This window comes from Urocitellus parryii, chromosome 1 (genome assembly GCF_045843805.1).
Source record: "Urocitellus parryii isolate mUroPar1 chromosome 1, mUroPar1.hap1, whole genome shotgun sequence".
Lineage (NCBI taxonomy): Eukaryota > Metazoa > Chordata > Mammalia > Rodentia > Sciuridae > Urocitellus > Urocitellus parryii.
The window spans coordinates 61,367,575-61,380,718 of NC_135531.1; the positions used below are offsets into that span (position 1 = coordinate 61,367,575).

Consider the following 13,144-nt stretch of genomic DNA (forward strand, 5'->3'; position numbering starts at 1 on the left):
TCCTGAGTGGCTGGAATCACAGCATGCACTGCTGTGCCAGCTTCCATTGTGCTTTTGATTTGCATTCCTTTGATGACTGATGATGGTGAGCATCTTTTTGTGTACTTGTTGGTGATTTGTAGTTTTCTTTGGAGAAATGTCTCTTCAAGTTCTTTGAATAGTCTTTCATTGGGTTGTTCTTTTGTTGTTGATCTCACTGATTTTTTGAGGAACTCTGCATTAGGCACTTGGAAAGAGGCAAAGAACATCTCTCCCCTTGATAGATCATTGATAGTGTGATGCATACTGAACATGTTGAGTTTGGGGCTTTGGCTGATTTTCTTTAGTGCAATATGAAGCAAAGACATTTTGGTATTTTAATGCTTTGGGGGAGGCATTCAAAGCCCTTGTGTGTTTATTTTCCTATAACTATTTTATCCCACTTTTGTTATAAAGGGAGCTAAATGTAAGTATTACCTTCTATGTTTCTCATACATTTAAATAAGCATTTCAAATTCCTTGACATTTTTTCTATTTCATCTCATCCTACCTACTAGATGGCTTACGTAAAAGTTACCTGGGAGTAGAAACAACTGTTAAATTTTTCTATTTGACTCTCTAAGAAATAATTGGAGATGTCTTATGTATTATCTTTGCTTTATTTTCAGAGATTTATGGAGAATAGCAGCATAATTGCTTGCTATAATGAACTGATTCAAATAGAACATGGGGAAGTTCGCTCACAGTTCAAATTACGGTAAGTAGCAAAACAAGACTGTAGGTACCACGAGGTTAGCAATTCTTTAGAAAATCTTATCTGTCAACAGGCTGATGTTCACAGGTTCATAGCTGGATCCCAGGGATTTTGAAACTGTTAGATGGCTAATGGCAGCTAGCCAACAGCAATATCTAAGCTGGGGGCCCACCAACATAATGAAATAAATTAGAAGCATTTCTTCTTTTGATAATATTTTCCACTATTTACATCAGTTTTAAAATTATAAGCTAGGAAAATTTATATTTAATTTTTATGTAGTTAGACCAAGATTAAGAATAGCCTTTGAGGGTTACTTTCTATTTTCTACTTACGACATTTATAAATCCTGCTTAAATTCTTATAGTAGAGGCAAACTAATGGGAACATTATTAAGCTAGCTTTAATAATTGCTGTGTAGCCACAATAGTAATTTCATGAACTCTGTTCGCATCTTCAGTATGCACAAAGTGTCTTTAAGAAATAGACGTGAGCTCTCTTTATAGATACAATGTGCTTTAAGAGCAGGCGTCTCACTGGTACTCAGTTCCAAGCTGGGATTCTCTTGTGTCTGCTGCTGGCCAGACACTGGGTGGTGGCATTTTCTGCTTCTGAGCTTTCTTGGACTATCAGGATCTAAGTGATCTGCCTGGTTTCTGCTCTGGCTTGCTCTCAGGACTCTCATTTCTTCAACCTGCCCTCCTCAAGCTAAAGGGAAGAGGCAGGAAGTTCTTCTCTACCTATAGCCCTCCTGGAAGGGCCAGTCCTACACAGCTTCCTGGCATCTCATAGGATAGCCCTTCAGAACTTCTCTCTTTGGCCAACTGAGAGGTCCCTGGTAGTTTCATGCCCGGTGCAAAATTAGCAAGATAGCATCTCCCTGTAATGATAATGTATTTATTTGTGTGTGTAGGTGGGAGGGTGGTGGAGGTAGGAAATCAAACCCAGGGCCTCATGCAAGCTAGATAATTATTCTACATCTGAGCTACATCTCCAATCCTTCTAACAATTTTACTTCTTATCTTGATTACTTAATTTGTGTTCAAAGATGACAATCCCCCTGCTTTTTTATCCAGTACTGAGTATTGACCAAGGACACTCTGAGTTATATCCCCTACTCTTTTTATTATTTTTTATTTTGAGGCAGTAACTCACTAGGTTCTCCAGGCTGGCCTTGAATTTGTGATCCTCCTGCCTCAGCCTCCTGAGTAGTTGAGATTACAGGCATGTTCTACTGAGCCCAGCAACAAAAATCTTTTTAAACCTCCCTTCTATTCCTGGGAAGCAAAACTGATTGGCATAAACCTCCAGAAGCAGGTCCCCCTGCTGGGTACACCCTGATCTAAGAAGTTGCTTTTTGGTGAATAAAGAGCTTTAAGAAATAAAGTGTTAAGATAAATACTTTTTTTTTAATGGAAGAGAATTTTAAAAGAATGTCCAACCAGTGGGAATTCAGATATTTGGAAAACTCTGGTATTTCAAAGTCTTTGATGAGGAATATTGTCAAAAACTTTCTGAATGTTTAAATGAGTTAAATCCTGGTTTCTTTTTATCTGTATTTTTTTTGGCTTCAGACAACTTCTTAAAATTTTTCTAGAAAACCACATTGCCTTTACTTCAGTGATTTGTGCTTTTTAATCATGTATATTAATTGTTTGTATTCCTAGTGGTCTCTATTGCTTTAATTGCGGGGTAGAAAGTCTTAGTATTTTTATTTGAGATATTTTTACTATAAATAAACTTAGAAAAAGAGATTTGATTCTTGTTTAATTCTTTGTGCATCATCTCCAATAAGGAATGAATAGCCCAACACTCTATAGCTTTGGCAGGCAGTTCCCTCGTTTTATTTTAGATAGGTGTTCCTGTTTCTTAGGTAACATTAAATGGGATGGCACATGTTAGATGCCAGGAGGGGCCCTGGTACAGATTTTGTACTACACACTGACACTGGGGACTCTCTCAGAGATCTTAGGGGCACTTTGCCCATGGCAAGCAGGACAAAGCAGGCCTATCAATTTGAAATGAACACACCTAGCTGATACAAAGGTGTAAAGAAAAGGCTTCTGGTTACTGTGCTTGTGAAATCTGCTTAGACCCTGGGTGCTGAAAAAGTCTATGGGGGTCTTATCAGATTCAAACACTTGATTTCTAACAAGTAACGTGATATGATAGTACCATGACTTCTTAGTCCTCACTCCTGGAACTGGTTGGAGGAGTTGGACCCATTGCTGAGACCATAATGAAAAGATTTAGGTTCTTCATATAAATCAGTGTAAAGCTGGTGAGTGGACTTGACACAGGGAGACTGTGGCCCCAGGAGGGAGGGCTTGCCTAATTCCCAGATCCTCTTACTTTCTACACTGTTGTTTTTTAGCTGTTTCTGCCTCTCTACCTTACCTAAGTGTGTGCTCTTTTGGGGTGTGTGCGTGTCCATGCATGTAAATCTCTCAGGTCTACCAAAACTGGGCCCAGCAGATACGTGGACAGTGACCCAGACCATGACCTCCTCCAGCTCTTTGAGGCATTCAAGGACATCAAGAGCTTCTACCTGCACATGACTATGTGGCAGGCAAATGACTATGTCGTTTGTTAGACTGGAAAATGAGCTCTTTATTATACAATGCCAGAATAATTATAGTCTAATTATGTAATACTTTTCCCTACAATTCCGCCCCCAGCTGCAGCTAAATATGTAACATGACTGTCATTCTGCAAGGACATAGTGTGTAAAGCAGTATAATGTCGATTATAGACACTTCTGTCCAGAACATCATGTATGGTGAGCATATTTACTTCACCAAGAAAAAATAAGAGATCATGCATGACTGATTGGATCAAACACAATATGTGGTCTGATGTTAAGATTCCTTTGTGTAGAATAACTTTTTAAAGGTGTAAGACCTAAATGACATTTCTGTGTATATTTGATGAATTACTCTGCTGAACAGAAGAACTCATGAAAGGCAGTGTCTGGGATAATCTGAGTTAAGTGAGGACCATTTGTCTCTTCTAATGTTCTTATGCCTCTTTATCATGAAAAGACCTATTTCATCTAAAATAAAGATAATGATTTAGTTCCTCATGAGGAGTTTCAGCTGATCCGTTTATATTAATGCAGTTCCAGCTATTCTTTCATCGTTAGTTGGTCTACAAGTTACACCCAAATCATCATGTTTATTTTGCTCCAAATCATAAGATGGTAGTAGTTCTCAGTTTTAGAAAGAATCAAAGTTTCTGAGGGGCAACACTCTCTTTTCCATGGAACCCTTCCTTTCTCTGTGTTAACAGACACTTGTAGAGCACCTTATCCTCACATGGGCTCTGTGTGACAGCCATTGAGGGACAGGAGTGAAGCAAAGCTGTAAACACTTAAAATAACCAGCTCATTCTGCATGTTGTTTTGGAACAAATAGCAAATCTGTGATCCCTTACTCTGCCACTTCCCCCTCCCTACTCATTCCAAACCCCTGCTCAAATGTGAACTTGTGTTCAGAATTTTCTCCCTTCAGACCACCACCTATCCTTTTTCTAGGAGGCTTCAGTGTGTGTGTGTGTGTGTGTGTGTGTGTGTGTGTGTGTGTGTTGTTTTGGTAGCATGAAGGTCCCTTTCAAAGGGAGATCACATATTCACCCAGCCACAATTGACAGAGGAAAACACTGAGAGCGAGGGGCCTCTTACCACCCAGCCTGTTGACAACAGTGCTGGATTGGGATCAGGCAGCCTGCTTTTCCATACTGTGCTCTTTGTACTCCATTCTAGCACTAGTTCTTTTTTTTTTTTTAATGTTTTTTTTAGTTGTAGATGGACACAATACCTTTATTTTATTTATTTCTTTTTATATGGTGCTGAGAATCGAACCCAGCACTTCACACATGCTAGGCAAGTGCTCCACTACTGAGCCACAACCCCAAACCCCTAGCACTAGTTTTTTATAGACTTTCTACCTGCCGACGGGTGATGTTTGCTTTTTCTCTCTAAACCTTCAAGTCCTTAAAGAAGGTGCTGGGGAAGCCAGGCACAGTGACACAGACCTTAATCCCAGGTATTCAGGAGCCTGAGGCAGGATTGCAAGTTCAAGGTCAGCCTGAGAAACAGTGAGACCCTGTCTCAACATTAAATAAATAAATAGATAAATAAATAAATGAGGCTGGGGATGTATCTCATGGTCAAGGGCCCCTAGCTTCAATCCCCAATACCGGGGATGGGGGAAATGCAGGGGTAATGGTTATATTGCCCATAACCTGGGTTTCTACACTTAGGGTACTTTCCTTTCCTTTGTTTCTTTTTCCAATTTTCCAACTTCTTAACCTGAAGGATAAAAATAAAGACATGTGAGAAACGGTTATATGGTTCCCAAGAACGGAAAATTAATAAAGCTAAGGTTCTTCTGCTTGAAGAGTATGAATAATTAATACAGGCAATTAAGTTCTCAAACTCTAGGAACATGACTCAAATTGATTACGCCATTTTGCTGCAGGTTTATTTAAATAGAGCCATCAACCAAAAGAGGTTAAAAGTCCATATAAACCTTGCAGTCTGGTCGTGTTTGTCATGGTGGAGGTAAGAGGGAGAATAATATGCTGCTCCTATCAATAGTGTGCGTATAAGAATTTGCTGTGTCCTACGGAATTTGCATCATACCTACAGAAGATTTTATGCTTTGTAGAGAATAATAAGATGAATGTTTAATAGATCAGTTCTGGGGGTTGATCTAAGCTCCTCCATAAAGGCCATGCTTCAGTTGACAAAATGGTAATGGTCTAAAGTACCTGTTTATATACTTAGTTGAAACATACAGATACCTTAGGGAAAATTCTTTAGCAAGAGAGGAATTTATCGTTTGATAAAATGTGTTAATTAGAACTGAATTATCCAGCTCTCCAAGTTGACATATTAGCCCATACAGAGTGTGTTCCTCCACACGTAACTTCTGAGAGGCACTTACTGCCCAGAAGTGCTTTCCTGTAGTGCCGAGCTCCACTCTGGACCAGGAGCCTGGAAAGTCCTGTTGCTAAGGTTGACTTTTCTTGCCTCTCCAGAAGCAGTGAGCAGTGATGTTGGTGACAGTCTTAAGCTTCCTCTTTTTTTTTTTTCTTACTTAAAATGACCGTTTACAAATGCAGTAATGGTCATGGGACAGCCAACAGTTTAAATTAGGTAGACTGGAGCATTGAAATAAGGACATGGTCTGCACCACTCAGGAATTTTGGTCGAGTTAGGCCGTTCCTCCCCTCTGCTCTGCTCACCCATGTCATTTTCATTGTCTTGCTTACCATTACATTGACGTCCTCATCTCTGCAACCATAGAAACTCACTTTGTCGTCAGTGGACTAAAATTCTTCACTCTGCATGTATGTTTCCTTACATACATTACTGAATGCAGTTCTTGGTTTGACATTTCAGCTATACTCATGAGAAAAGATAAACTACAATTCATCTTTCTTTTCACCAAAGGTTTTCGAAAGCCTTAGAGAACAAAGAAATATTACTCTGTGATCTTACAAATAATAACTACCCATGTATTGAATTATTATTCGGCATAATCCCAAGCACTTTGCCATATGCCTCACATACATCATCCTTTCTGATCCTGACAAAAACCTGTGAAATAGATCATCATACTCATTTTAGAGATGAGGAAACCAAGGGCCAACAAAGACGAAAATTTGTACAAGATTCCGTAACTGGAAAAATACAGAGCCAGATTTCACTCAGAACTTTTTGCCTTTTTCCTTGTCAATAGAGCAAAACAGGGTGGCAAAGTTAGATTGCCTTGATGACTATAAAACATGGTAAGAGTTTGTTTTAGAAGAAAAAGAAATATTAATGAGTAAATCAGTGTCTTTTGTTTTATTTTTGTGAAGGATAAGAAAGGCTTTGCCGGGATTCTTTAGACAGTCAATATAAATAACAGAGCTCTAGCTTCATACTTACTGTGCAGGACAGTAAATAACTCGCTGTGTTTGGAATTGCTCTATATTTGAAAGTTAGTTAAAATTATAACCACAAATTGAGAGTCTGGTTTCCCACATATAAAGGGCAGGTTATCAAGAAAAGTGCCACCTGGGGGGTGCATAGGTATAATGAACTGGGCAAGAGGACTCTGCTCTGTCTGTATTTCCTCATACCAGCGGGTATGGTTGGAAGCAAGGTAACAAAAGGAGGGGGTGGGGAAGGAGAAAAAAAAAACCTTTCTGTGTCTGTTCCAAAAGGCCAGAATGCCTCAGATCCAATTTAGGCCTAATTAGGTTTTCCTAATTGATGAGGACTTGACTTCTCCCTGACCACCACCATGAAGGAAATGGAACATCACTGATGTAGAACACATGGGACTTACAAGAGAGTCTCAGCTGCATCCTTATTCTCTTGTGTCAACTGTTTAAGTTCCATTCAGCACATAAATAGTCCATTCAGATTTTGCTGAATTATAATCTTTCTTTTTGCATCATAAATACAGATATGTATTCTTTTGTTTATGCATTTATCTTACAAAACAACTCTCTTTTCAAAACATTAATAACTGTCTTCATCTGTTCAGGCTGCTCTAACAGTATACCTGAAGCTGATTAATTGATAAATAACAAAAATTTATTGCTCACAGTTCTGGAGACTGGGAAGTCTAAGATCCAGGGGTCAACAGGCTCAGCCTCTGGTGAGGGCTGGTTCCTCATAGATGCTACTTTCCATATTCTCATGTGGTAGAAGGAACAAGGGTGCTCACTAGAGCCTCTTTTATAGGAGCACTGCTCCCATTCATGAGGGTGGAGCTCTCACAACATAAACACTTCCCAGAGGCCCCACCTTTTAAATACCACTATATGGGGCATTACATTCCAACGTGAATTTTGAGGGGACACCAACAATCAGACTACTTCAATAGTTCTAATGGTTCTAATGAATTTGGGATCTGTTTACTCTGTTAAGTTAACCTAAAAGTGAGTGGTTTTTATAAAGGACTAACATCAATCTTTTGCATCTTTCAGGGCCTGTAATTCAGTGTTTACAGCATTAGACCACTGTCATGAAGCCATAGAAATAACAAGCGATGACCATGTGATTCAGGTATGGAACGAAACACTGTATATTAGTAGCTGTTGAATAGAACCTTTCAAGTTTGAGCCACTTTTTTCCAAGTACTTTCCTGTAATTCTCACATTTTCCTTGAAGAAATGAAAATCAAGGTATGCAAAGAAAATACTAATAGACTTAAGCTAAGAATTAGATATTCAATAAAGAACAAAAATTGTTAATTCATGTCAGAACTTGCTATTTCTTTGATGGTGACAGGGTAAAATTTTGGGGTCATCTGTTAAGATAGTATTTACATAGAAATAAATCAGAATTATAGAATAAATGCATATATATATATGTATGTATATGCATGCCTATAGGAACAGATTGTCTTCAAAGATATTTATTTGCCAGCAATTCTAATTATAATGCACTCTAATATTAATGTCCTCTTCCTAAGAAAATGTCTATAGTGACAAAACTTTGTTGGGGCTGGGGATGTGGCTCAAGCGGTAGCACGCTCGCCTGGCATGCGCAGGACGCTGGGTTTGATCCTCAGCGCCACATAAAAATAAAATGAAGATGTTGTGTCCACTGAAAACTAAAAAATAAATATTAAAAATTTATTCTCTCTCTCTCTTAAAAAAAATTCTCTGAAAGGTAGAGGTTCCACTAATTGGTGGTGGCCTGTCTGCAGCAGATTTGCAGTGTCACCATGTGTGAGGAGCACTTGCTATCATCAGTGGAGTACCAATAACAGTGGTCCATCCATGGCTCCCAAGACAGGAGATTCACCTTAGCCTCCTCTGAAACCCCCTGTGCACACAGACACACCTTGCCTCACCCCAGATCAATAACGGCAGTGGCCCCCCATGCCTAGGCCCTGCCCTCAGCATTTTCATTAGGTTATCCAATTTCCATTGAAATTGACAAATTGCCCTGTAGTACAGATGAAAACACTGAGTGAGGCAAGGTCAGAGAAAGCCCCAGTAATAAGCATTCAAGCCAAAATATGTAGCCACTTCTTTCTGACTCCAAAGCCTTCCTACCTGGTTTCCTGTCTGGCTGTGTTTTTAGAATTTGTTTTTCTTGCTGCTCCCTGAAACTGAGCTGATGGCTCCTTTGCGTTGCTGGCTGGGAGTGGCCTACCAGCCCATAGCTCTGTCTCTAGGACCACAGAGAAAGCCAGACATGTTTCCATTACAGCCAAACACAGGTCCTACATCTCCTCCCTCCACTTTTGTCCAGGCTAGAATATCAATGCTATTTATGGTGGGCCACTTCGCTGTGATTTCAGCAATTAGGAGAAGGGACTCCCTGCCCTCTACCCACCTTCCCCCCTTGTAATCTAACTGATAACTACTTGAGAAGGAAACTGACCTTCATTCCATAGGTAGCCATCAGTGGGTAGTAAACCCATATCCCTGGGAGAAGTAATATGGTGACGGTGTTGCCACTGTGGTAGAATGCATCTCGAAGCTTCTACCGGAAACAGAAAGAAACAGGAGAGCAAGGACAGTGGATGCCTATCAAGAGTAGATGGAGGGAGAGTTGCTATGCTGAAAGGGAAATTTGGGTTCTGAAATAAGACTATAGTTTTTTTTTTTTTCTCTCAGGGAATTTCTTCATGTTACTTTGACAGATGTACCAGCAATCTGAAATGTAAAACTCAAGGCAAGATGAAGAAGGGAGAAGATGGATTGGGAATGTTGTATGGAAGGGGGATACTAAAATGACCCTCGTGCTGTGATCCGAGGCCGAGTCCTCGTGCACAGGCTGTCACATTTGTGTTCTTCCTTCTCAGGGCACTCCAGCTACATGGTTAGGTGCCTTTTTGGGGTTGCTCTTGAGCAGTTAGGTAGTAGTACTTAAAATGTAGGAACCATATCTATTATCTATCTGCTTATCCATCTATTCATCCCTTTCTTCTTGCCTCCCTCTTTTTAAACTATCTGTTTTTTTCTCTAAAACATTTATATGACACAGTTCTAAGCATTTTACATGTATTTATTTATTCCTTTAAACAGCCTATGAGTCAGGTACTACTGTTATACCTATTTTACAGATGAGGAAAGAGAAGTAATTTCCCCATAGTTCTGCAACCGATAATTAGCAGAGCCAGGATTTGAACTTGGGTGCCTTTCCAGATTATGTCCTGGTGTACCTGCTGTATTCGGAGGTTACAGGATTCCTAGTGTGAATAAAAGGGCCAGGACTTCTACCTGTATTAACAACCCAATGGGGAAAGCATACACACACACACTTGAAAATGTACAAGACTATAGCCAATCAACAAGGAGAACAATACATTCTCAAATATTATCTATTTACTTATCAAATATTTACTAAATAGCCCTGAGTATCCAAAGGTTACTCCCCAAATAGCCCTTTCCTTGAGGATTTAAGTGCTCAGTGGTGGAGAGAAATCAACAGAAGTTTAAATTCAGCATAATTAAAACACTAGAAGTCTGCCCGGGAGTCAGTGGGAACTCTTAGGAGTGGCACACCTGAGATGGGGCAGAGATCAAGGAAGGATTTCTGAGGAGGAAAGGGACACATTGGAGGTGGGGAAGGGCATTCTAAGCAGACAGCATGTGGGGAAAGGTCCTCAGTGACCTGCAGGGTGGGGCTAGGAGCCCTGCGGCCAGCCTAAAAGTAGGAACCATGATGGGAAGCAGTGCTGCCCTGTGCAAGAGTCTGGAGATCTGTGAAGATAGATCACCACCCCAGCAGGGCCTGATGGCCAGAACATCCTCCCCTTCAACTCCTAGTGTTAATGGACACACTGTTCCTAAGGGAGTAGCTCTCCAGGTGTCACTTTGTCACTTGGTTCATGACGGCTCTTATCCCCGTGGAGGGCAGGAATAATCACAGTTGGCAAGACTGTTTTAAAGCATCAGACAGATGGAAATTTGTGCCCAAAGAAACCTGTGACCCAGGTGCAGTGTGTTCTCACATTTTCCCCACGTTCCACTTTACTTGTCCCTCCACCGGGCTTCTCATCTGGTGGCCGTGCTCCTTGAAAAGAAAGTGGTGGATGGGGGCAGGAGCCAGGAGTTAGTTAAGACAAAGCTCTGAGTTCCTGAGCCCACTGCAGAATTTGGAAAGACTGCTGACCCCGAGTGTGATGTAGGGATGCTCTTTTCTCGCCTGCCTCAAACCTAGTATCCAAAGGGCTACTTCCTGGGCCATTTCATGGCGTTTTATTTTTCAGATTAGACTAGAGGTGGCCCCAGCATTGATAATAGACTGTGGCAAATGGAAAGGAGATGTGATATCTAATTGCTGCTTTACTGAGAAGGCTAATGTAGGCCACAGGCCATTGAACTAAGTGATTTTGTACTTATTTATTTATTTTGCAGTGCTGGGAATCAAACCTTGGGCCTCACATATGCTAGGCAAGTGCTTTACCACTGAGCCACATCCCCAGCCCTGTTTTTATTTCTCTGTTCTTCTTTTTCCTTATTTAATGCAGTAGTTGGTGGTGAAAGAGGCCCTCCTCAAGCCACGACTGCTAGATGAGGGCTTCCTGCTCTTTTCCTGCTAAAGAGTTTCTTCTGGTTTCCCACAGGGGACCAGAATAATACTTGAATGAATAAATTTCTTGGCCCAGGAGGGAGGCCACTACTTCAGGAGGGTCAGGGAATGAGATACCCAGTGATATCTCCATTAGAGAGCAGTTGTGCAGGGCACTTGTGGCTTGGTACTCCTGTGTCCCAGAAGCATCTCTCTGGGGTACACTGATAAAGTCTCCTCCTCCCATTAACAGTATGTCAACCCAGCCTTTGAACGAATGATGGGCTATCACAAAGGGGAGCTCCTGGGGAAGGAACTTGCCGACCTGCCCAAGAGTGATAAGAACCGTGCGGACCTTCTCGACACCATCAACACGTGCATCAAGAAGGGAAAGGTGGGTGGAACTGACCAAACCACTCCAAGAACCCCTCCCCAGTGCTTTCTTCCCCCTTGGGAGTTTTTATGTCCCATCCTTAATGTTGGTTTCCCTAATAATGTCATAATGAAAAGAAGATTTTTGATATTTGCAAAGGAGCCAAGGGTTAGTTCATTTTGGGTCTCGTATGAATAAGGTGCTTGTCACGACGCTACAACAGCTTTGTGAAAGAACACGTCATCTGTTGCAGGCATGTACCCACCCCCCCCCCCGTCATTGCTGGAACACCCTGCCTGTCTTTATACCTCCTCAGAGAGCTGCTGTGTTTTTCGGTTTATCAGTGTCTGGGGACTGGAAGGACTTCATATCAGTCCTGATGGGTCAGCTCAGTTTTTTGGGTCAGTTATTGTTTTTCTGTTCTCTCATCACTATTCAGTAATTCACTGTGTAGCTTGCTTCTTCCTGACCCACCTGTTCCCCCAGTGTGTTCCACTTCATCCAGGTTGACGAAGGCATGGTGGAGATGGGGGAGGCATTTCCCCTCTAGTCACCTTCCTCCTGAGGCGTGCTGGCCCTCAGAGCTGGGACTGAACTGCCTGGACGCTTTCTTGTAAACATTCCGAATGCTTCCTCACTTATTATTTCTTCCATCCTCCTTTCTCTGCTGTGCACCAGTTCAATAAATACTGTCTTCATTGAATACGGAGGTTTTTTAAAATAAGAATAAAATAAGTTTGGATTATCTGAGGGCTCAAATTACTTATTAAAAAAAAGTTGGAGCAACAAGACTTAAAAAGGAAACAGAATATTATAAAGTACTCCAGAAAATTTTTGCCCAAAGAATGCAGCCACAGGTCTGGTGACCCTAATATGTGTTCTCATTAGATACATCATATGTGAGAGGGGGGCGAGAAATAGCTGCAGAGAATCTCAGTTTCTGATTTAACTACTCCCTCCCAGAGTTAGTGGAGGTGCTCACCTGGCTCTTTATCCAAGCCCGATCCATAGGGTCCAGAGAGCAGGAATCTTCATGCCCTCCTTGGCATCATCTATGAAAGCGGTGAGGAGCCTGCCTTGCCCTGGAGAAGTCTTGGCTAGGAGGCTGCTGGGATGTTAGAAAGGTGGGGGCTTCAAGGAGGGTTAAAGAGTTGCAAAATTATAACCAGATCCTTCACTTTCTGATGTGCAAGTCAGTGAGAGTCTCTGCACCACAGTTTTTCCATCTGTAAATAAGGGTGATAATATCAAGCTCACACGTTGTTGTGAAGATTTTGAGAGAGAGAGAGAGAGAGAGAGAGAGAGAGAGAGAGAGAGAGAGAGAGAGACACTTCTCAAACCTGGTGCCATGGAACTCATAGGGATGATAGTACAAATTCCACTCACTGGTCAAGTGTCCTGGGATCCAGGACAAACAGTATAGCAGTAAACATTGGTTTTGTGGTCTTGTCTTTATGCACTGTGACCAGGACAGCATTGTAGCAGGTGCAAAAATGTAGCGGTTTTGTAA

General features: G+C 41.3%; 1 protein-coding gene across 4 annotated transcripts in view; it reads left to right on the forward strand.

Moving 5' to 3' along the window:
* Pde8b (phosphodiesterase 8B) overlaps positions 1-13,144 on the forward strand; it is a 200,219-nt gene that overhangs the window by 122,801 nt on the left and 64,274 nt on the right. For all 4 annotated transcript variants that reach the window (XM_026393225.2, XM_077800404.1, XM_026393226.2 and 1 more), the window contains exons 6-8: positions 648-736; positions 7,718-7,796; positions 11,515-11,655. In XM_026393225.2, the coding sequence (XP_026249010.1) occupies positions 648-736; positions 7,718-7,796; positions 11,515-11,655 (309 nt within the window). The remainder of the gene's footprint in view (positions 1-647; positions 737-7,717; positions 7,797-11,514; positions 11,656-13,144) is intronic.